Source organism: Henckelia pumila, chromosome 2, assembly GCF_033568475.1.
Source record: "Henckelia pumila isolate YLH828 chromosome 2, ASM3356847v2, whole genome shotgun sequence".
Taxonomy (NCBI): domain Eukaryota; kingdom Viridiplantae; phylum Streptophyta; class Magnoliopsida; order Lamiales; family Gesneriaceae; genus Henckelia; species Henckelia pumila.
In genome coordinates, this window is record NC_133121.1 from 188753410 (window position 1) to 188778187 (window position 24778).

The 24778-nt window shown below is 36.1% G+C and overlaps 2 protein-coding genes and 1 long non-coding RNA gene across 6 annotated transcripts; 2 read left to right on the top strand and 1 right to left on the bottom strand.

Moving 5' to 3' along the window:
- Positions 1 to 3166: 3166 nt before the first annotated feature.
- On the top strand, positions 3167 to 5214 carry LOC140884305 (uncharacterized). The gene is made up of 3 exons (XR_012150628.1): positions 3167 to 3573; positions 3714 to 3993; positions 4086 to 5214. It is a non-coding gene; the product is annotated as an uncharacterized lncRNA (long non-coding RNA).
- A 4175-nt stretch (positions 5215 to 9389) lies between these two features.
- Positions 9390 to 14065, top strand: LOC140881290 (uncharacterized). 4 transcript variants are annotated; one of them, XM_073286476.1, is made up of 5 exons: positions 9390 to 9860; positions 10610 to 10706; positions 12464 to 12505; positions 12727 to 12905; positions 13755 to 14065. In XM_073286476.1, the coding sequence occupies exons 1-5, from the start codon at positions 9786 to 9788 to the stop codon at positions 13767 to 13769; spliced, it is 408 nt and encodes a 135-aa protein (XP_073142577.1). In that variant the 5' UTR covers positions 9390 to 9785; the 3' UTR covers positions 13770 to 14065. The 4 variants fall into 4 exon arrangements, 1 of the variants encoding a protein (XP_073142577.1); XR_012149910.1 differs by lacking the exon at positions 10610 to 10706; XR_012149908.1 differs by having other exon boundaries at positions 9390 to 12500.
- Positions 14066 to 14317: 252 nt separating this feature from the next.
- LOC140881289 (pumilio homolog 11-like) lies at positions 14318 to 16156 on the bottom strand. Its single transcript, XM_073286475.1, has 5 exons — positions 15669 to 16156; positions 15398 to 15566; positions 15141 to 15310; positions 14801 to 15074; positions 14318 to 14696 (listed from the first exon to the last, which is right to left on the bottom strand). The coding sequence occupies exons 1-5, from the start codon at positions 16043 to 16045 to the stop codon at positions 14517 to 14519; spliced, it is 1170 nt and encodes a 389-aa protein (XP_073142576.1). The 5' UTR covers positions 16046 to 16156; the 3' UTR covers positions 14318 to 14516.
- Between the last annotated feature and the right edge of the window lie 8622 nt (positions 16157 to 24778).

The window sequence follows — 24778 nt, forward strand, 5'->3', positions numbered from 1 at the left end:
ATATATGAATGAACAAATTGTATCTGATTACTTGAATCTAAGATGATTAGATTTTGATAATAGCTTGAATTATCTGGAATTGATCTAAGTATGTGATACTTTTGAAAGATGTTAGTTAATTTTTAGAATGTCAACACTCATGTGCTAAACTATTGGGATAAGTAAGATTGATATAATATTTTGAGAATTTGATTAGGTCCCAATCGATGATATCGAGATTTTATTGATGCATACAATATTGTTCTTTCGAGAATGATGTTTTATCGGGTCTTAAGAGAACTTGTACGAATTTTTAGTATTGAATTGGTTCGAAGAGTTATTGTGATTGATATTTTGGAAAGATATGAATTTAAGAATTTCCGAGGAAAAGAATTTTTCCGATAGAATAAGAGGATGAAATTGATGCTTTTGGGATAATACCGAATTCAGTTACAATTGAGCCTTCCTTAGATTAATCTGAAAATACTTGAATCTTACTATAGTTATGCATCTTTGATTCGCATAACATTGAATTCGATGAATATTACCTTTTGGTATCGATTGTTCTTCAAGTATGAATTCAGAAATTAATATTTCTTGACATTGGAATTCTAATTCTGGACATTGATATTAATTCGGGTGAATTTCTACTATCTGATTTCTTGATGATCTAGATTTATTTGTTGCGACATTCGAATATGCCTTAGGACTGAGTCCTAATCGATGAGTATGTGCGGATTCCTCGTGATTGAGGCCACGTTGGCAACCATAATTTTGGTTTGTCTTGATGATGGGCATTATGTCGTACATGTTGATGGGTGATCTCTTGATTTGATATTGATTGATTGGCCCGTTTCCCTTATTCTTCGAGCCTGATTTGATGTATTCACACTCGATTTTGAAATGCAAGTGAGTTTTTTTCACTTAGCAGAGTTTGTTGTCCAGAATTCCTTATATTTGATAATCATGACTTGAGAGATTTTCTTTGATATTAATTTGATTCTGACTCTGAGAGTCATTGATGATTTGAGGCATATCTTCAGTATATACGATTTTGTTGGCTCGTAACTGATAGAGATTGATAGCACTGTCTGAATTTAGTGTTTGGCCGATCCAGATAAAGATTAAGTCCGAAGATAGTTCGATTTTTGGCACCTTGGGTGAAACCTTGGATCAGTGGATTCGAATAGATGTTTTATGATTATATTGAATTTAGTTCAGCTAAACCTTCGGATTCGAATTTGGGTTTTTAAGAATAATTCATATGTTTTAGAAGCAAATGATAGGGTTCACTCGATGAATCAGTGATAACGAATTTATGTTTTGATATTTGGGTTTTGTGATGATTGTTTTGGGAAATTATGGAATTTTGCGGTAGATTTCCATTATTGGACTAAGAGCAGAATTTTTAATTTAGAAATAATATAGTAATTTCAGTGTTAGTAGAGATGTTTGAATCTCGTTTTCGCATTCGAACTCGATTGCGAGAATTACTAACACTTGAGATCAGAAAGAGCGAATTAGAAGAAGAAAAGAATTGAATTAGTATGAGCTGATACCGAATAAGTTCAAGTGCAGACAGCTGATTACCTGAGTTTTGTTTTTCCAATTGATGAGATTAATTCGATTTTGTTTCGATTTATGATCGGATGAGAAATTTTGGAATTTGAGACTTGACTTTCTGATTATTATTTGTTTGATGTTGGGAAGAATATGATGAATTACATGAATTTTTTATTTGGGATTGTCCCTTGATTTCGAGAACAGATTGTGACTCGCAAATGATTATGTGATCTTATGAAATGATAGCGAAGAAAGAACTTTATGATATTGAATTTTGAGATGTTTCGAAAAATTGATTGATCGAATTTGACAAAGAGAACAGTAGATGAATGTTGATCTGTTTGAGATTGACTCTGGACATGAGTTTGCATCTCTTTGGCAGACATTTGGAGAATTTAGAAAGCGAAATTGAGGTTGAGATATTAGGAACTGTCTGATTTACATAAGTTTCCTCTGAATTATAAACTATGTATTGGGGTTAGATTAAGATTGATCGATTGAAGATTGAATTGATGACTCGTTAAAGGACTTCGAAGAATTTTTTGTTGATTAATTATCAGATGACACACAAACATGATCTGATGATTGAAATTGGGTCAGAATTGAATGTTCTAGAACTTCTGTTACTCGTCTCATCATAGTACAATATACTAATTTTAGACTGTCCGACAATCAGAACAGACTGTTCATATCTTTTGGGAAGACATTCTACGAGCCATAGTGCTAGATTTTGGGCATTAGTTGGCTAGATTCATAACTTTGATTGAATGTTCTGATTTAAACTATTACCAAAAGAGTTCAGAGATGACCCTTTTCGAAGCAATATACGATGAGTACTGCGAATTTTCCTCGTTTTGAGAATGATGTTTCTGAAATACATCATTTGTAGAGTCGGATTTGACCTGATATTGTCATAGATGTCAGAAAAAGTGATTATGTTTCCGAATAAAATCAGAACAGTGCGAGACGGATGTGTCAGAGTTGTAAGTTTTGATTCAAACTTTATTTATGGAACAAGATTCGTTCCTTTGTACTTTGACGAGATGAAACCTAATTGAATGAAACTTTGAACTACTTTGACTGATTGATAACCGATGACAGATACATATTGCGTACCGAAAAGAGGAGTGGTTCTAGAATAAGTTCATTCTAGTTGTTTCAGTATGATGACTTATATAAGAATCGAAAAAGTCATTTGAAAGCTAGAACATTATATGAGATAGAGATATCCAAATCTCTTTATTGAGATAATATTGAGATGTGCTCAGATTGTATGCGATTTCGAGGACGAAATCAATTCTTAGAGGGGGAGAATTGTAAGGCCCAAAAAATATTTAATTTGAGAATTTTTAGATATTAAGATTTTAATTCAAGAATTCTTAAATTAAAAGAATTAAAATGTGTAAATTGAATATTTATGGGATTCAAGATTTAAATTCCGAGTTCCAGAAATGAAGGGACTAAATGGTTAATTGATCATGGATTGAATTGCAATTATTGAGAAGTTTAGGGACTGAATTGTAATTACTCAAGAGTGAAAGGGCTAAAATGAAATTTTGACTTTACATTAGTCAAATAAATATACACAATTTTATAGTGTATGTATTGTATGGGTGTTCAGATATTACCGAGAAGAAACCCAAAAATCCGATTTTTTTACAAAAATTTCGTCGGCCTCTTTAGCAGCCCGAGGAAATGCTCTTGCCGGACGTTCATCAGAGATTGGATCAGAGATCCGAACGGTCACTTTGTAGCCAACATCAAGACGAGTCTTTTAGTACCAAGAAATCAAAGATCGGACGGTTGGATCGTCGGAAAATCGAGTTAGAACAGATGGGTTTTGCACAGAATTCGGTTTCATTGTAGCAGTCCATGTTTTTTATTTTTCCGGCCGTTCTCCGGAGCTCCTATCGAAGATCCGAACGGTCATATTGTAGCCAAGATTAAGACGAATATAATGGTATAAATAAATCGACAATCAGACGGTTGGATCGTTGGGAAAGTGAGGACGAACGTACTGGATCTGCACAGGTACTGTTCATCGTCTTCTTCGTCGGAAATTTCACGATTTGAACTCGTTTTTGTTGGTTTTTGAGATGCTAAAAGGTAATAGATGATGTTTAGAACATTTCCTAAGCTTATGGTAGCTTTTTTCGTCGAAAATTGTGTAGATCGAAGCCCGAAAACATTCACCACCACCGGCTGAAATTCTCCGATTGCCGCCGCACCGAAGCTCTGTTCCAACTGATTTTGGTATGGTTGTGTTCGTCTCGTCGAGAGCTACAAATCTGCAAAATTTGGTAATTTTTGGAGAAGTTTTGCATCGCCGCCGCATCGCCGCCGTCTTCTCCGATTTTCCGGCGACCTCCGACGAGTTAACCAATTTTGATCGTCTCGACGTGATAGATCCAAATATCTAAGTTTCGAGTTGAGATTCGAAACGGTGAAGCGGTGAGAACGCGATAAAGTTTGCAAATTTATCGGTCAAAGTTTGACCAAAGTTGACCGATGTTGATTTTTGTATATTATGTGATTTTTCGCAGATTCAAAGCCAGTCTATGACATTTAAAGGTAGAGGTTAACAGACTAGGGGTTTGAACTTTTCCAAATTTGGAAAATTGAGGTATGAGCTGATGTTGATTTTCGAAGGGAATGAATACTCGAGTGAGTTTGAGATTCTTGAGTTCCCGATTAAAATCACATACTTTCATGTTTATTTGATTATTTGATATTGAATGAGAATTTGAATGATTTAATTGATTTTTGATATTATTTGAAAGACATGAGTTTGTCTATATGAAATTGTTTGAAGTAAGTGATTTATATATTCGATTTGAAAAACATGAGATTGCTTATTTGAATTACTTCAATGATTTTTGATATTATATTCATGAGTTTGAATATACGAGTTGAATGTGTTGACATCTTCGATACATTGATGTCTGAATACATAGATTTATTATTTTCGATTCGATTAAATTGCATTTAATTCATATGCATTCATCTTGAGCCAAATTTCTTGATTTTTAGAGGGCTGAGTTGCCCAAATTCGAATTAGATGTTTGGGAGCTATATCGAGTGGCCTGGGATGTTGAGTTCCCCCAGTGTCAGCATACTCCTATAGTTGCACCAAAGTCTAGAGGTTTGAGGCGCGTAGCACCACCCCGAGCGGGAGCGTAGGTGGGTTGTTGCGTGATCTTGACCTCGGGATCCCAACCGATTGTCCGAGATTCTTTTGATTATCTGATTTGATAATCCCGATTTTTAAACACATGCATTTCATTGCATTTTCATTGAAAAATATGAATGTATATTATGATTTTAATATACTTACTTGATATTAAATGTTTACGTCGCTTTTACTGGGATTTTATTCTCACCGGAGTTATCCGGCTGTTGTCTTATTTTGTATGTGTACTTGACAACAGGTGGGGCAGGAGCTAGTCAGAGTCGGCATGGTTAGCTCGGGATCGAATGATAGATGTGAGGCGTCGATTTAGAAGTCGAATAACTTTTAGAACTAGGTTAATTTTGGAAGCATGCTTTTATTGTCGAATTTATTGTATTGCATGTATTTTAAACCCCGATTATTTTTTTAGAATTGATATATGTCTAAGACCGAGTTTTAAATGATATTTTCTTGTTCGAGCGAGACACTGGTTTTGTTTAAAAAAAAAATTGTTGATTGTCTTGGCTCATTTATTTATGGATGATTGTATTAGAGGATTAGAATCAAGGTCCTCACAAAAAAGGGTGTCCAGAAACACAAAGTACGAGACGTGAGCATGAAACGCTCAGCACGAGAGTATGAGTATACATGAATGCAAGTGAACCGCCTACTGACTAGAGGTCAAGAATCGGATAACAAAGACAGATCGGGCCTTGGTATGTAGCACGCTGTGCCATCGCTTCAGGAGGTGGCTCACATACCGAGTACATGTGGATTCGCCAGACCCAAATTGATGGAAGTCCATCCACTAACAGGATATGGTAAAACCCTACTAACAGACATCTCAAAAGAGATAGCTCAAGATGCAAAATGGATGCAGCATAAAATAATGACATATAAATCATGCAGTCACATAATACATGTATACTCAGTCAGGATATCTCGAACAGTACTTTCGTACCTCAAAATACTAGGCAAGCTTTACCAGCAATAAGTCCACGCCTAGAGTCCGCACTACAATGCCAAATGATACTACTATCATTATAGTGCTCTAAAAGCCTTAACTAAGCTATTGCATACTCCTAAATATTTTTAGAAAACAAAAGCTATACCTGCGTTCGTCGTCAGCCTTTTGCTGTTGATAACCTCAAAACTAGGCCACAGCTCCGCTAAGATGTCTGGACCGCGCTGCCGCTTCCGGATTCCAAAAGGGACGCCTAGAATTCCCTAGATCTGAGCTAGAAGGCTAAGAAATCGAGAGAGAAGAGGTGAATGGTCTTCTTTGAAATGAATCTCGGCACCTCTATTTATAGACCACAAACGGAACGTCTGTTCCTCATCGTTGCGTCCGTTCGTCCGACGAACGTTGCGTCCGTTCACCATCGTTGCTTTCGTTGCCTCCGATGTCACATCAAGTACGTAAGCAGTGATGCATTTCTGATGACACGAACGTTGCATCCGTTCTTAGAACATTGCATCCGTTCTGCCTTACCCTCTGGACCATTTCTGATCATTCTAGGTTCAAATCCGGACTTCGCTAATCCATTAAGAGTTTCCTTAATCACGTTTACTCTTAAACTAATAGGATTAATGAATTGATTAACACTTAATCACTGATTTCGGGTACGGGGTACTACAAAACAAAATCTTATAAAATCAAATATATTAAGGGCCGAAATTTTCAAGGAATAATATTCCTTTCAAATTCCGATGCTAGAGTTACTAAAAGAAATTATCCAATTCAGTCCCCGTAAACATGCTGCCAGAGTTAATAAAACTCTCTTAATCTACTAAGAAGGTGCCAATTATGTGACCCAAAAAGTGAGTGAGATACGTGCCCACAGGATCACGACAATTCACCCACAAACACCAACATGAGTTTTAGCTGTGTTTCTATCTCTACCATGTTTTGTGGGCATGTCTATTCGCGAGTAAGTGGGTGTATTCGAGTGAGCTTCCCAAAATTGATTCTACCCTCTCCAAACACGATAAGGAAACACCAAGCAAGAGCAGAATTCGACAGCAGCGAGCGAGAGTAAAAATCATCAAGCATCATCCAACTTTGCAAAGCTAATTTCAAAATTCAAAGTGCTAGAGCTGACAATAATTACAAATATCCAAAGAATTCAAGGACATGCAAATGGACATATATTATTCTTTTGGTCAATCTTTGATGGCTATCTGCTCGTTCTATCATTAGCAATTAGTAAATCCAAAAATCACACAATAGTGACACCACTTATCAAACTTATCCCTCACGGAGGCAGGAGGAATCCCTTACATCGATCATCTCCCTCTCACACAAAAGTTATTCAATACAAAAACAGTGAATGGAAAACTACATAAATTCCAGCAACCTCTCGCAAACTTGAAAACTAATCCACTTCCTCATTGAAATACAAGTATTTAAACAGTACGATTCCAAGGTTATTTAAACACTAAATATCATAGTTATACATTTTGAAACTCATCTCCAAATGAGATTTTTTTTTTCGAATTAGATTGTAAACATAGAGACTGAGTTAAGCAGTAAAAACTAAACACATCACATATTGTTACTATGAAATTTTGTCTAACAATTCAATATGATGTTAACTAACGGTCAGAACTTGGTAAAAAATAAATCAGGACATTACCTTGATTTATAATGTCAAGATTGGGAGGACAGCAGCACATTGATGCAAACTGTATATCAAGATTCGATAAATTCTGTACAACAATGGACCAAAAACTGAGTTGACTAGATGCTTAAGATAACATTGGGGAAGAGAGAGTTGGTCATTCAAGCAGCAATAGTCAATGCACAACATCCAAGAGCCATCAGATTTTATACCAAGAGGACAGGTGAAGCGAACGGTGCGGCATGTCCACGCATTGCCTTTCAATCTTGTCCTTGTAAGCCTGTGGGTATCTGTAAGGCCTCACGACTATTGGGTCTGTCCCTTGTTCCAGAAGGATCTTGTGGTTAACCCTCGGTGGGCTCTTCAAATATTCCCTAAAATCATCCAAATCATCTTTCGCGCCATATAATTCAATTGGAACGCCATCTTTGCGGGCAGAAAATTAATCGGACCTAGAGTTTGCAGCCTGCTAATAGATTGGAAGACCCAAACCGGTTGCCACAGATGTATCCAGGAAACAATGGGTACTCCCCCAATTAATTAGCAGCTGTAAGGAGTACAACTTGATGCTACCAACCACTTGCGTACGTTGTTTGAATGTGTCGGGTCTCTGTGATTGCGTGGATGGAAACTTCAATCGGTTGAAACTTCTGGTTGATCATCAGGGTCGGACAGCCCTTCATCCCTAGGTTCCAACTAGAATAACTTCTTGCACTTATGTTGGGGAGTATAAACCTCGTCACAGTTATAACAAAGACCCCGAGAGCGGCGCTCCTCCGTATCTGCCTTTGACAGTCGTTTGAAGAAAGGCTGGCGTGGCTGCTGGTTGCTGGTGCGATGGTCAGTGTTTGAAGATTCGGTTCGCCTAGGTAAACACCCCACCCCCCCCCCCCCCCTGGTGTAGTCCCCCCCACCCCTCTTTGAATTCCCTGTTTATTTGTCAAAGGATATGCACGGGTAATGAATTGAGCAATTCAGCGCGGGAATTTCTTGCGTATTGGCGACCAGAATCATAGATGACATTCCGAGGAAAATTCATCTTGGGAAAGTCCCGTTCCAGTTTGAGGAACCACCTGGGCCTCACCATCCAGATGACACGAGGCAAGAGCCACTTGATCCACCTCCGTCGTTTGTTGACGAAAGAAGTGGTCACGACTCAGCCAAACAAGCGGGTCTGTCTCTCCATTGTAATAAGGGAAATCCAATTTAGAAAATCGTGGCATGAACAAGGATGTTACACCAAATTCAATTTCTCTTGAACCAACTTAACTAAGTTGTAAGAGATATGTCGTCTTGTTTAAGTCCATCTACTGGATTTCACTCTTCCGTTGTTAGAATTAGAATTGATTCAATCCCACAATTTGAAAAACAAAATATCATCATAATTGAGAATCACTTTAACATTATTAATTAGGTGCACCACGGAAATTCATTCCAATATGATGGAAACAAGAAAAAATTCAAAACATCAAACGAGGAAATCCTTCTTGAGATGGGATGGAAAGACAGAAGTCAACATAAGTACAAACAAAATCATTCATTCAACCTTCAAAACCACACCCCCTAAAACATATAAATAACAAACATCAGAGAAGGTACAAAACAAACAAATAAGGTTTTAGCATAGCAGGGACCAGAAAGGAAGTCATATTGCTCGATAATCAAACTTGATTCCTCCACTACACCAAATTGTGGTATCAACAACACTTGAATGACAACGGTTTTCTTGAAAAATCGTTGTCGTATATGTGTCAAAGACAACTGTTTTAAAAACCGTTGTCTATGAGCGGGTTTTTTAAGCCCTACGACAACGGTTTTAATTAACCGTTGTCTATGAGCGGGTTTTTGGGTTATACGACAATGGTTTTTTTAACCGTTGTCTTTTTTTTATTGTGTTATGTAAGTTAAGACAACATTTTTCTTAAACCGTTGTCGTTTTCATTCTTTTTTTTTTTCTTTTTTTAAACTCACAGAATAATATATATATATATATATATATATATATATATATATATATATATATACACACACAATTTCCTGCACAAGCCCTAGCCCAACCTCAATATATCGCTACTTCCACCCAGCTTCTTGTTTCTATTCTTCTTCGCCTACTTTCTCTCTTCCTGCTCCCTTCCTTCCCTTCCTTACGTCGTCGCCTCTCATCCTCACCAACCGGCCCCTCCTCCAAGAAAGTCGCACGATCTTCACCTTCTTTTTCTCTCCCCACACTTTTCATGTTTCAATGGATTCCTTCGAGGCAGGGGGCTCATGCCCTGTTTTGGCTTACTCCGCCTCTGCTCCCAGCTAGGATTTCGGTTTTACGCTGTATCTTTTAATTGGATCCCCACTCGGCCTCATTTCTCGACCTCGCTTTACAAAAGCCCTAAACCCTAGAACCGCTGCTCCACGAAAGCGAAAGATTTTGTGAAAAGCTCCTTTGCTCCTCGCAGTCGATGGCCACCGCCGTACTTCTCAGATCTCTCTGTCGCCAAGATTTCACTTCAGCTCCGGTTTCTGCTTTCAGAACAGTATGCTTATTTTTCTATGACTTGCGTTCTGAGTTTGTTATTATTCTTCGATATGATTATGTGTGATTTATTCTTGATACGTGTTTATTTAGGTAGTTTCTCAGATTGATTTAGTGTTACGGTTTGTTTGATTTTGAGTCCTTGTGCTGTGTGAACTTAGTGTATGTTCTGATGTCTTCGGATCATTTCGATTATGACGTGGGTATCTTTGAAGCTGGGTAGATATTTTTCCTTCTTTCTTTCTGTCCTTCGTCTTCTGCGTTTTGTATTGGTCTTTGACCAGTAGAAGCATCTCTATGTTCTTTCTATTCATTATATGCTCGAAGATTTTGAGTCTTCTTCTTTGTTGGTTATTTCCTCAGCTTTTACGTGGTCTTAATTTTTCGGGAGTACTTTTTATTTGGAGGTGTTAGATAATTTACCTAAGCGTTTGAAATGTAGGTTCAAAGAAATTTCCGCAAAAACTAGGTAGAATTTTAATAATTAATAAAAATATATAAATATACATAAAATGACATCTTTTCACTGACGAGTGTAAGGCTAAAAAGGATTAATGACTTGTAAGATATCAAATAAAAAAAAATAATTCAAATTTGATATCCAAATATAGCAAGTTATTAAAAAATCTCTTCATCAAATTATCTAATGGGGACCTTACACTTTCTACCAAAACCTTCACACCATTTGTTATATATACTATATTGGGTGAAGCACACTTTATTGTCTAATAATTGGATAACAAAGCATAGGGGAAAGTCGCCGCGCCGGTTCAGCCACTCATCGGCTCTTTCAGGATAGTTCGCTTTCGACCATCTATTTCCGGCGACGTGGTTGCTGCAGATTGTGGTAAGTTGAAGCTAAATTAGAAGATTATTTGGTTTGAAGGTATTAGTACCTCTGTTTCTTCTTTATTTTGGCTTTTATTCTTCCCTTCCCTTTATGTATGTTATGAAAAAATGCTTTATATATGATTCATGATTTCGACCATCTCTTTATATGTTGTTACGAGTTCACACAATTTTGTTCAAACTATGAATTAAAGTTGTTTGATTTGACTCGATAATTTTTTGAGCTTAACTAAGAAAGTTCAAAATATTTTGTTTGATCGATGTAATTTATAACACAATTTTTTTTTATGTTTTTTACATTTATTTTCAAGTTCAGTAGGTTACCTGCGATTGTGTGTTTTTTAATTTTACTTGTTTTGTAAGGGAAATGATAAATTTACGTTCATTCCTTGGACCAAACTTAAAATGTACATGCCCAAAACTTGCTGGTTTCCTATAACAGGATCTTATAAATTAGGCGAGGTTAATTATTTGTTGGCCAAGTATTGTATGTGTGATCATGTGTGCATGTCTTGCTTTTCCAAATTCAAGAAAGCACATGAACCTCTTAATTTTCCAAACCCAATGGGCACATATTGCAACCCCATATATAATATTCCAATACTGACTTCGAAATGATTCAAAGAAACTCTGTAGCTTCTTGCTGCCTCTATAAATACACAGGGTTTGCAACACCATTACAAGGGAAAAAAGGCATCAATTAACTCATACTACCATTCAAAATGGCGAAAATGGCGACGAATCCTCTTGTTATCAGTAGAGTTATTGGATATGTTGTCGATCACTTCTCGACCACTGTTAGAATGTGTGTTACTTACAACTCGAACAAGCAAGTGCTGCACGTTAATTTTTAGTGTTCATATTCAACTCATTAATTTTAACAAATTTGATTTCCTCACTACTTTTGTTATTTCACGTTAATTTATTAATTTTAATCAACTTGAAGAATGCTAGAAAGGAAATAAACAAAATTACTACTGATTTGAAAGATGAGCTTGGTAAACCAAGGTATGAAGTTCTCACTCTCCATTTTGTTTGGAAAAAGTATGCTTTTTATTTCCAACTTTTCCTTGTGATACAGATTAGAACTTCTTTCTTTTTTTGAGGTGCTATTTAACTTCTTCCTTGATACTTGATAAATGGTGAAAAGTTGGTTTTGTTTTGTTTTGTTTCGTTTCTTTTTGTAATAAACGAAGTCGCAAAGAAACAAAAATCATAAAAGGGTTGTCTTGAAAAGTTTGAACTACGGAATACCCCTTATTGTCAAAATAGCATTTGTATGTAACTCAAAAAGTACTCTCACGCAGTATATTACTTGTAATCTTATTATAATGACTATATTAAAAATGATTTTCTCGAATTTGTTTTCTATATTTTTCTGGAGTTTTCTGGGAATAGTTGTCATTATGAAGGCCATCTGATATTTTATCTTCATGTGTCAATTGTTTTATTAGTTGGACAAATTGTCTACATTATGATAATACTCTTTTATGTTGTTTTATGATCCATGATCATGCTGGGTTTTCATATGCTGCTTTAACTTGAGATCGTCTTTAAACTGGAGGTTATGAAGGTTGAGGATTGAGATTTGGTTTTACTTGTTTTACGATGCTCAAATCTCTATGTACGGATCTTAGATTCTTGAAACAATATCTTTATTTACTGTTGGGCATTGGTGTTCTTGGAATTTTGAAGGGTGACGTTTGAATAACTTACATGGATCCATCAGAAACTCTTTTCTTGCTATTTTTGTAGGTTTCCTTCCCAGATATCTTGGCAGAACAACTAACAAGTCAGGTTCCTATTTAATTTCCTTCATAATTTTAGTGCTAATTAGCTAGTGACTATAATTTTTATTTTATTTAGCCAATATTCTATGTGGTGATTTCACTTTCATTCATTTGAGGACCATACTTTTAGAAGTTTGCAATTTTACATTTGCATTTGTTGAGTTCTGTTCTATTTATACTTGAATTGTGTTTATGATTTTTTGCTTTTTTCTTTTTAATAATTTACAGATTGGAGATCCAATTCTGAAGTAAGTTTTTCATCTGATACTGCTTCCAAAATGGAAATCACCAATGACAATGTTATCATTGAAGACAAGTGTACCGTAAAAGATTCTGTGTCGCAATCTAGCCAAATCCATATCATGGGTGTTCTCGACGAAATTATAGCTGAGGAAAGAAATAACAAGGTATCATACATATCAATTTTTGTCCTTACTATTATCTCGGTTTAAATTCAAAAACTTATTCATATGATATGTTTCTTGCTTATAAAGTGATAATAATGCGGATGCACAAATATATGATATATGCAATATAAATTTGGATGGATCAGATTTATTCCTCTATATGGCAACACCTTGGGATTTAGCTTTCCACAGGTCCCTAAGATAGCCACGTGCATTGATAATATACTTGATAGGCTGATACTTGTTAAATTTTTGCAGAAAACATTATGTTCGGCTGGTTTATGTCGAGTTCACTACGATAAAGCTGCTAAATAAATTGTTTATGGTTGTTTTTTAATTATTTTTTTACTTGAGGCTTGTGTTTTGATCTTGTTGTATAATACTTTTGGAATCAAAAGTATTTGTATTTTATATGTACCTAAAATAATGTTAATTTGCTTATGATATCAAACAAGAAGGCAGATCCATGCTAGTATGAATTAAAGTTGGGAGGCTAGCTTATTGGGATGTGGAGTGAAACTTGAAATGGTGTGTGGTTTGAGTTATTGGGATGTTGTGGAGTGGAACTTGAAAGTGCCAAATCCATGGTTTAGCTTGTGGCCTGTGGGTTGGTCGGAGCCCACGGTTTGTCAACTGTGTCTACTATATTTTATGAATTCAATCAATACAAATGCAAAATGAGTTGAATAAAATCTGCACTGCCTTCCCTTTTGGAGTTGCTGAGTTTTTTTCTTTTATTTTTTTCCATGACAAGCGAGATATTAGTTTGATAGTTGAGATTGAATTCCATGTTTAAATTGGTCTAAGATTTTGTTGATAATTTTGGACTGAGAATGTGTTTTCTTGTAGGTAACTCGGGAGTAATGCATAAGGGGTTTTGATGCAAGGATTGAGCTGTGTTTCAGATCGCCTTGGTAATACGTAGAAGTCATCTCGTAAACATCGTTATCAAGAACAAACACATGATGATTTATGTTTTGATACAACCATCTTTTGGAACTACTTTTGTTACATTTATATTATATTAGATGAGATATTTTGAGTTTCGACTACGTAGTATTATCTTCCAAATTAGATGTGTGTAACTATTTTGGAACTTGAATATTTTCATGGATTCAATGTAGTAAATATTTTATTTTATATTGATTTCTTTATTAATATTTATAGTTCGTATGAAGATTAATTAGGCAACGGTTTTAATGACTCCAAATACAACTGATTTATGTTATTGCAAAACCGTTGTCGTATACCACAAACGACAACGGATATACACTGTTGCAAAAACCGCTGTCGTCATTCAAAAACGACAACGGATATACATTGTTGCAAAACCGTTCTTGTAATCCACAAACTACAACGGATATAAACTGTTGCAAATATGTTGTCCTAAGCCATAAACAACAACGAATATAAACTGGGCAAAACCGTTGTTTTAAATAGTAAATGACAACGGATTTACACTGTTGCAGAACCGTTGTCTTTGAAGACTTACGACAACGGTTACAGACTGTTGCAAAACCGTTGTCGTTGGATAGCTACCACAACGGATATAAACCGTTGATATATGGCACGCTTTTTACAACGCCCCCAGTTACAACGGTTTTATCCCCCCTACGACAACGGATAATATCCGTTGTCGTTTTGCGATTTTCTTGTAGTGCTCTTTCTTTTCTTTTTGTGCAGAACAGGTTTCTTTTGATTCATCTTTCTTTTCTTTTTGTGCAGAACAGGTTTCTTTTCATCGCAATTGTCCTGCAGGTTAACAAACTCCAAAGCATCGCACAAGGTTCCCTGCATTGTATCATTGTTAACTGTCATACCAACCTTAAATTTTGTTTATTTCAAGCTAGCTAGACTGTAAGCAAAGAAATAAAGATTAGTATTGTTATTGGTACCACAGTGCATTCCTCAGCGCACTGGAGATCGTATTTGTAATAAGGCCCTAGATGTGCTTTCCAGAGATCAGAATCGATGATTAGATCATAAATGAATTGAGGTGGGCATTTTTCTTTATATTTTATCGCACGTGCTTTCTTCATCAATGCAATCGCTACACAGTTACCATGCTTGACCATTGAGAGGGAATAGAAACCGGGTCTCAGTTTCACTACTATATCTCTCACCACATCATGCATCCCCAAATATATTACACGCCGCACCAGATTACTCCTGAAACAGGAAAAATGTTGGTTTTTGGATGTTGCAAATTTAAAGGATGCGCTGGTGCATACATACGCGAAAGGATGTTGAGATAGCTGATACGCATTTTCTATTACTGCTGAAATAATACGCGGTCGGCTTTCCAGTCGAAAGACTTTTGGATCGAGGATTTCCAAGAGAAAGCCGCTTCCTCTTTGGTTGGTGGCGATTTCCCAAAAATTATCAGTTATCACATCGAGTATGAGCTGCCGGAAGAATCAAAAACAAAAAAAACATGTGACGTCGTAGATATGATAAATTCAAAAAACTAGGATGAATTTAGTGATAAATACTTCAGTTTCTTCTCGAGGGATAGGGAACATGTGGAAGCAATGGCTAACAACTCCAGAACTGATCCGGTGGTTCACGAGCGAAACCGTATGCTGTAGGAAGACAGACATCACTTCAGATATTTGTTTTGGTGTCTTGAGACAGTCGAGAAATTTCTTCACGGACTCAGAACTGCAAAATAAACACGAAAACCCAGAAATCGAGTCATTACATTCAAGAATGTATTTAAGGTTACACAAACATGAAATCCAAAAGTCTGAGTTGTAAACATGCCCTCGAGAGTTACGACAGAGGGCCATGAGTAAAGAGACATTGGATGTGACTGAAGAAACCAGCTGCGTCAACTGTTCTTCGTCGCAGACTTGGAAAAGCTTTTGACTCACATAGCTACCGAAGCTGTCGCACATCAAAATATATATGCCATCTTTTAACCCTAAAAAGATCGATCGGATGTCTTCCGGCTTCCCGTTTTGGAGTTTATCAACCAAGAGCCGGAAACCGTATGGATCCATTGCTGTCCAAATCAATTTTCCCTTCAAATCTGCTGATGAAGAATTAGGTTGCAGCGTCGGCAGACAATTGGATAGCAACCGGTATCCGGCGGGGGCAGGCGTTGAGCTGTTAATGGGGAAAATTAATAGATTCTCCATCACATTCAACAGATTTTCGTATACAATTTCCGGGAGAAGACAGATTTTCAGAGATTCGATCGAGTTCGCGAAGACTTTTTAGGGTTTCGGTTTGGAAACGGAGAGAGCAAATTTGCAATCCAACGAGGCTTCGTTTGATATTATTATTAATAATTTATGTATAAAATTATTATGTCTAATCTTTTTTTATTTTCATCATGTTATTGATCTATTAATTATAATTTTACATCAATCAAATCATTAATTATTTATGTTACATCAATCAAATTATTGAATTTAAATTACTACATTATCTCTTATAAATAATATTATTTATATTTTTTTTATTTTTAAAAGGATAAAATAGTAATTTATCATTTTTATATACAATTTAATCAATCAAATCAAATTAAACTATAATCTATCAATCAAATCAAATATTATATTCACTATCATTTTTTATTTATTTTTAATTACATTATATTATTTATCTATATATTATTTATCTCATCACCGGTACTAAACTGAGCCTAAAAGGATAATTAAGAAGAAGGGATTGGATTCTATCAAATATAAAAAAAAAGGATTTAGGGAGTGTTTGACAGAGCTTCTACAAAGTGCTTCTTAGCTTTTAGCTGCATAGAAGTGCTTTTGACTGTTTGTGAATGTTAAATTCTACTTTACCTTCTACAACTTTTACCTAAAAAAAAAGAAGCTAAAAAAGGATGTTTTTTTAGCTTCTGTTTTTTTGTTTAAGGTATAAAATTACAAATTGACATATATACCCTTAATAAACTTATCATATTATATTATATATGCTTTTATTATTTTTTTTAAATTTTACATTATTATTACAAGTATTTTTTCAAAAAAATATTTTTTTTAAATTTTACATTATTACTTCTTAAAAAAAATATTTTTTAAAAATTTTACATTATTATTACAAGCATTTATTTAAATATATATATATATACATTTTTGTACATATCTTGTTTATTTTTACAATTTTTTTCATTTTTAATATTTTTATTTTATTAATCATATATGTTTTTTCAAATATTCATCTTATAAAAAATAAAATAGTTTTGATACAAAATTCATAATGTAAAATAATATATAAAATAATTTTTTTAATGTGAGAATCAAAAATTAAATAATCAAATAAGGGTATGTTTGTCATTTAGTTAAAAATTAAGCTTGGAATCAATTATTTTTCAAACACTAAACTTTAGCTTATATTAGCTTTCAACTTCTATTTTCAAATACTCCCTACTTTAGCTTCTCACCAATTTCAAAATAATCTCTACTATAATCACTTTTAAATAAGTAGAAGCTCTCCAAAATACTCCCTTAATATGGATAATTAGGAAGAAGGGATTGGATTCTGTGAAATTTAAGAAAAATGATTCAGTACTTGTTTCCACAAAATTAAATAAATAACCTCCGAATATTTAATATATGTTACGAAAAAATAAAAATTTATGGTAAAAAGTAAAAACTTCAAAACTCAAAATATATCAAACTCTACACTTCACAAATTTTTCTCTCTCAATTCAATTGTAATTTTCTACACAAATGGAGATATCTATTTATAGATCTCATTTGGAGATTAGTTCAAAAATTAAAACATCATCATCTATATCATCACACACTAATTTCAACATTTTACAACTCAATATTCAACATTCAATATTCAACTTTAAATAATAATAATAATAATATTTTCAACACTCCCCCTTGTGATTATGATCGTGATATGATGAATGTCTTTATTACGTGTTTTTATACTGCCTCGTTAAAAACCTTACTAGAAAAAATCGAGTGGGATAAAAACCATAGCAAGGAAAAAAGAGTGCAGCCACGTAAACTCCCCTCATGTTAACACGAGTGATTCTTCACATATTTCGTAGATTGCGCATCCCAATGTTATATATATGCTTTCTGAATATTGTCGTAGAAAGTGCCTTTGTGAAGAGATCTGATGAGTTCTCACTTGATTGAATGTAAGAGATATCAATATCTTTGTTATTCTCAAGTTCTTGAGTGTAGGCAAAGAACTTTGGGGGATATGTTTGGTTCTCTCACTTTTGATGTATCCTTCTTTCATTTGAGCAATACATGCAGCATTATCTTCATACAGCGTCACAGGCTTCTTGTCTACTGATAATCCACAAGAAGTTTGGATATGATGTGTCATTGATTTTAGTCAAACACATTCACGGCTTGCTTCATGTAGCGCAATAATCTCGGCGTGATTTGATGAAGTTATTACAAGTCTTTGTTTCTGTGAACGCCAAGAAAGTGCAGTGCCTCCATGAGTAAATACATATCCGATTTGGGAACGTGCCTTATGTGGATCCGATAAATATCCAGCATCAGTATAACCAATGATACTATGATTGGTATCTTTTGAGTACAGAAGTCCCAAATCTGTCGTTCCTCGTAAATAACGGAATATATGCTTAATTCCGTTCCAATGCCTTTTTGTTGGATATGAACTGAATCTTGCCAATAAATTTACAGCAAAAGATATATTAGGTCTAGTATAATTTGCAAGATACATAAGGGCAGCAATGGCACTTGGATATGGTACTTCTGGAGCAAGAATAACTTTATCATCTTCACATGGACGAAATATATCTTTTTCTATGTTTAATGATCTTACAACTATTGGAGTACTTAATGGATTTGATTTATCCATATTAAAATTTTTAAGGACCTTTTTTGTATAATTTGTCTGGTGAACAAAAATTCCACATTTTTTTTGTTCAATTTGCAAAATCAGACAATACTTGGTTTTCCCAAGATCCTTCATTTCAAATTCTTCCTTCAAGTACATCATAACTTCTTGAATTTTCTTATTCGTTCCAATGATCTTTAAATCATCAACATATACAACAATAATTACACATTCGAATGTTGTTTTCTTGATGAAAACACAAGGGCATATTGGATCATTTACATATCCCTTTTTCATCAAGTGCTCACTTAGCTGATTATACCGCATTCGGCCGGATTTCTTCAACCCATATAATGATTTTTGCAATTTCACAGAATAAAATTCTCTAGGTTTTGAACTTTGTTCTTCAAGCATCTTAAATCCTTTAGGGATTTTCATGTATATATCACTATCAAGTGATCCGTATAAGTAAGTTGTAACAACATCCATAAGAAACATTTCCAAATTTTCAGACACTGCCAAACTAATCAAATATCAAAACGTAATTGCATCCATAACAGGAGAATACGTTTCTTCATAATCAATTCCAGGCCTTTGAGAAAAACTTGTGCAACAAGTCTAGCTTTATATCTTACTATTTCATTTTTCTCATTTTGCTTTCGAATAAAAACCCATTTGTATCCAACAGGTTTTACACCTTTAGGTGTGAGGACTATAGGTCCAAAAACATTGCATTTATTTAGCGAATCCAATTCAAACTGGATGGAATCTTTCCATTTTGCCCAATAATGCCGAGTTTTACATTCACCAAAAGATTTTGGTTCATGATCTTCATTCTTATTTATGATGTCACAAGCCACATTATAAGAAAATATCTCATCAATATCTTCTATATCTTTTCGGTTCCATATTTTTCAAGTATTAATATAATTGATATAGATTTCACGATTCTCGTCAGTTTGTGGTTCTGACAGAATATTTTCATCATCAGGTGTTTTTTCTGGAACATTATTTTCTATTTTGTGATCATCGTGTTTCTCTATTACTTTTCTTTTCTGAGGGTTTTTATCCTTGGAACCGACTGATCTTCCACGCTTCAAGCGTTTTATGACATCATGAGTGTCTTCAATTTGTTTCTGTTGTGAAAAATGCTCGAAAGCGTACGAGTGTCAAGTTTTAATATAGTGAAAAATTAAGTATCGATCCTACAGAGAGTAAAATAAAAATAGTCAGTGCTTGTAATTAAAATAGTCCAAACTTTATCTAGAAAATCAGTAATTGAGAATTTTGCAAAATAAAATAAATAATCGATTAGTTTTTATAGCACGCACACAACTTTCATAAATAAATATCAGTCAGAGAAAAAAATTGGTCTAGAGGTTTAGATTTCACCTGGTTCAACAACAATCAATCCTAATTAATTTAGTTTCATGAATTTCAGTGAATTAATAGCCAAGAACACTTAAGTGTATTATTTTCCTCTCCCGAGCAACAAATAATTTTTATCAACTAAATTCAATTCCAATATCCCTATTAAGAATTTAGTTGCAGTGATCTATCACAAAACAATGTTCTTTTTAAAAGCTCTGTTAAAATTATACACTCTCCCGAGCTATATAAATAATTAACAGTGTATTTTATAATGGTCCTATTCAAAATCTCCTCTCCCGAGTGCCAGATTTCAAATAAATATAACAAATCAATTATTGATCAGATAATTGAAAAGACAATAAATTCTAGAAAAAAAATTAATCTAGAAGAAACTCAATTCAATAAAATCAAAAATTCATGAAAGTGTCTACACCAGGTTCCATCCGACCTCTATACTATAAAAATTAGTTCATAATAAAATTCTGAATAAAACAAAACATGTTCAGAAAATTCAACATCAAATCAGAATTTAATAAATAAAATAAAGAAAATAAATCCGTCGATGCGATGTCGTGTCCAGTCGATCGATCTCCGTCCTCGTTCTTCAATTAAAGCTCCAGATTTTCTTCAGAAAATTCGCACGATCAAGCTCTAGAAATCCTTCTCTGATGTACGTATGTGTTGTGGAGGCTGCCCCCTTCCAAAATATTTCAGAAATCTCTTTTATAGCGCACAATAAAAAGCCCAGCAAAAAGCCCAATAAAATATTAAGGTTTCCTTCCCGGTATAATTAAAACACTGAGAAATAGCCGGGGCAGACGCTCCTCCATCAGGCGCGGGCGCGCCTTAGTCTCGTTGAATCTCAAATCTTCACAATGCGTTAGCACTTCATCTTCTCTTCTTTAGCGCTATATGAAGCACTAACAAGAGGCCCACTAAGAAAAGCTCATCTCGATTTCTCTTCTTTTCCTGTTCTTTCTTCTTTTCTCCATTTTATTCTTTTCTCTTCTCAACTTCTTATTTTTCTTCTCTTTTCCAAATAAATTCAATAATTCTCTACAACCACAAAAACAACAAAACACCAACATAAATCTACTCGAAACAAATAATTAACAATTAAAATCATACATAAATTAAGTGTATAAAATACACTTATCAAATACCCCCAAACATAGACTTTTACTTGTAGCGACCCGACCCGGATCCACTACCTAATCAGAGTTAAGAGAATAATTAAGCATGCATTAAATCAAATTGCTGCGGAAGACTAAATACAAGTAGACCGGCAGAATACAACCGGCTAATCAACGGGATTTATACAATCCAATCGAATTACTTTAAATAAAACCTACAGCTAATCCTGCTGTCTTCAAGGTTACTGGCTACTCCAGGCTCCTATTGCTCAATCCTGCACTTACACCTGCCCATCGAATAGGGTATCCAGATACACAGAAAATACTGAACGTGAGCTCTAAGCTCAATACGAAAGCACGGATAAACATACAAATATGATGCATGCAAATGACCGGGTATCCATATCTGGGATAACTGTATACAAACTGCTCAAACTGGCGCCTGAGATATAAGCTCGTCACATCGGGGTAGCTAACCACTGTGTGCGACCACTCATTTCCGAATCCCGGACGCGGACCGCGGAGTCCTCGAGGTATCAGTACCTAAGGGTACTCGATATCAAACGTCCTAACAGGGCTGAGCAACCCTAACTGGCTCATCTCGAAAGATATACAGATGTACAGGCACAAGATGATATGCACATGCCGCATAACAATAATAACATGCAAACACATAAATGCAACATATAAGCATGCATATCCGCTGGCAATCTCAGTCAGTACTTACGTACATTTCTAAGGCAGTCCTAGTAGTCCCACTCTAGGTTCCAAGCCTATCATCAAGTCTACAATGCAAATACCCATGCATCATTCAATAAGCGCTAAAAGCCTTAACTAAGCTATTGCATACTCCTAAATAATTTAAGGAGACCATAGCTATACCTGCGTCCGTCGTCAGTCCACTGATGGCGACTATCCCGCAACTAGGGCACTCCCCTGCTGCGAATCCACAGCCTCGAACACGGCTCTACAACACGAGCACTGCTCCGCTACTATGTCAGACACTATCTGACTATACTAAAACAAATACCCTACTCCAACTCTAAAATAAGAGTACTCAAAGCCCTAAAATAGGACCACGAGGGCAAAGGAGAGAATTCGGAATTGGCAAGAAATGAATGCCTCGGACCTTATATTTATAGGCATCGATCGGAACCTCCGATCCTTGATCGGAACTTCCGATCCTTGATCGGAACGTCCGATCCTGCCATCGGAGCTTCCGAACATCCTTATCTGCCTCATGTCAAAATCTCACTGGTCTAATTCGGATAGGGCGATCGGAGCTTCCGATCCCAATCGGAGTTTCCGATCCTGCCACACGTCATGCATGATGTAATATCGATCGGAGCTTTCGATCCTGCATCGGAGCTTCCGATCCTGATCGGAGCTTTCGATCTCACCTTCGAAGCTTCCGATCTCACCTTCGAAGCTTCCGATCCTTCAGATACAAAATTGGTTTAATTAACATAATTAATCTCTTAATTACCAATTTCGGTTACGGGGTACTACATTTCTAGTCCCGAGCAAAACTATCAAAACACTTATCTTCCAAAAAACTTCATACTCAAATATAATCAAGAAATATTATGGAGCACTGGTGTAGTGACCCGTATCCAAAATTAGCGATTAATGAGTATATTAATCTTCTATACATGTTTAGATTAAGTAAAACATGATTAAGGAAACTCCAAAAGAGTTAACGGAGTCCAGAAATGGATTCAGGACACTCAAAATAGCCGGGAAGGTCCCGAGGATCCGGAGGGTTCGGAAGCTCCGAACCAAGTCAGGAGGCTCCGAACTGGATCGGAGGATCCGAACTCAGGATCGGACGCTCCAAAGTGGATCGAAAGCTCCGTCGGCAAGATCGGACGATCCGATCGGGACCAGGGCACACATCATCGCCTATGTCAGCAAGGTGACATCATGGCTGATGTAATATTGGGGCGATCGGATGCTCCGAAGATGGGATCGGAGGATCCGATCGTGTTCGGACGTTCCGAACCGGGTTCGGAGGCTCCGAACTCCGTCTATAAATAGGGGGCCGAGATTTCATTTTCAAGTGCACCTTTTCCTCTCTTCTCTCTGATTCCTAAGCCTTCTAACTCAGATCTAGGGAGTTCTAGGCATCCTATTGGGAATCCGGAAGTGGCATAGCGATCCAGGCGTCGAGGCGGAGCTGTGGCCTAGTTTTGAGGCAATTGTCATCAGCGGGCTGACGACGGACGCAGGTATAGCTATGGTCTCCTTAAATTATTTAGGAGTATGCAATAGCTTAGTTAAGGCTTTTAGAGCTTAAATAATGATGCATGGATATTTGCATTGTAGATTTGATGATAGGCTTGAAACCTAGAGTGGGACTGCTAGGAACTGCCTGTAGTAAGGTACGCAAGTACAGACTGAGATTGCCAGCGGGTTTTGCATGCTTATATGTTGCAATTTGTATGTCATTTATTATGCAACATGTGCATATCATATTGTGCCTGTCCATCTTGTGAGATGAGCCACGTAGGGTCGCTCAGCCCTGTCTGGACGGTTGATGTCTAGTGCTCAGTGACTGACGAGTCATGGGTAGTTAGCATCTGGGGGACACGGTCCACGTCCTGTCGGAATGAGCAATGTACGCAGGGTTTGCTCCCCGGGTTATACCACTCATATCCTAGGCGTCATTACTGAGCAGTTATATATAGTTATCCCAGATATGGATACCCTATCATTTGCATGCATCATATTTGTATGTTTTACCCAGTGCTTTCGTATTGAGCTTAGAGCTCACGTCCAGTCTTTTTTGTGTATCTGGACACCTCATTCAACGGGGCAGGTGTAGGTGCAGGATTGAGCACCAGGAGCTTGGAGTAGCCAGCGACCAGTGAAGACAGCAGGATTAGCTGTAGGTTTTGCCTTTAGGCTATTTATTCGATTTGGTTGTATAAATCGAATTTATTTAACCGGTTGTATTTTGCCGGTCTGTTTTTATTTAAGTCTTTCGCAGAAATTTATTTAATGCATGTTTAATTATGCTCTTAACTCTGATTAGGTAGCGGATCCGGGTAGGGTCGCTACATTTATTGGTATCAGAGCATATGCATGCAAGAGACTTGGGATATACTAATAAGACTTTGGGTTATCCTTATAGGATGGATGAGACCTTGGAAGAGGTGATGATGCGGCGATTAAGTTGCCCAGAGACTATCATCATCGACAGAATTTCTAAAGATTTGGCTTATGGGATTTCAGCAAGTGCGGACAGGAGTGATGGATCGTGTCCGAGTTTTCAAGATTTCTACTCATGTGGATCCTAGCTTTGGATTGAGTACCGGATGTCAGAGGCAGTGGCAGAGTATTGGATGGGACGCACTTGATGCTTGCATCTGTACAGTCCATACCATGATGACACTACTCTGAAGATTCTCCAGTCATAGTTGGAGAGATTGTCAGATAGACCTTCACCAGAGAATGCCTCGAGTGCCTAAAGCATGACAGGTTTCGAGAGTGAGGTCTTTAACCTCATGCAGAACATGGTTTTGCCGGTATGCTGATACCGATACGTTTGGTAGGCACACGGGAAACTTA

Coding starts and splice junctions, on each gene's coding strand:
- LOC140881290 (XM_073286476.1), top strand. CDS start 9,786: ATGGCCACCGCCGTACTTCTCAGATCTCTCTGTCGCCAAGATTTCACT. Junction 9,861..10,609: donor CGGTTTCTGCTTTCAGAACA/GTATGCTTATTT, acceptor AACAAAGCATAG/GGGAAAGTCGCCGCGCCGGT. Junction 10,707..12,463: donor CGTGGTTGCTGCAGATTGTG/GTAAGTTGAAGC, acceptor CTATTTTTGTAG/GTTTCCTTCCCAGATATCTT.
- LOC140881289 (XM_073286475.1), bottom strand. CDS start 16,045: ATGGAGAATCTATTAATTTTCCCCATTAACAGCTCAACGCCTGCCCCC. Junction 15,567..15,668: donor CTCTGTCGTAACTCTCGAGG/GCATGTTTACAA, acceptor TTTATTTTGCAG/TTCTGAGTCCGTGAAGAAAT. Junction 14,697..14,800: donor GCGCTGAGGAATGCACTGTG/GTACCAATAACA, acceptor GATACAATGCAG/GGAACCTTGTGCGATGCTTT.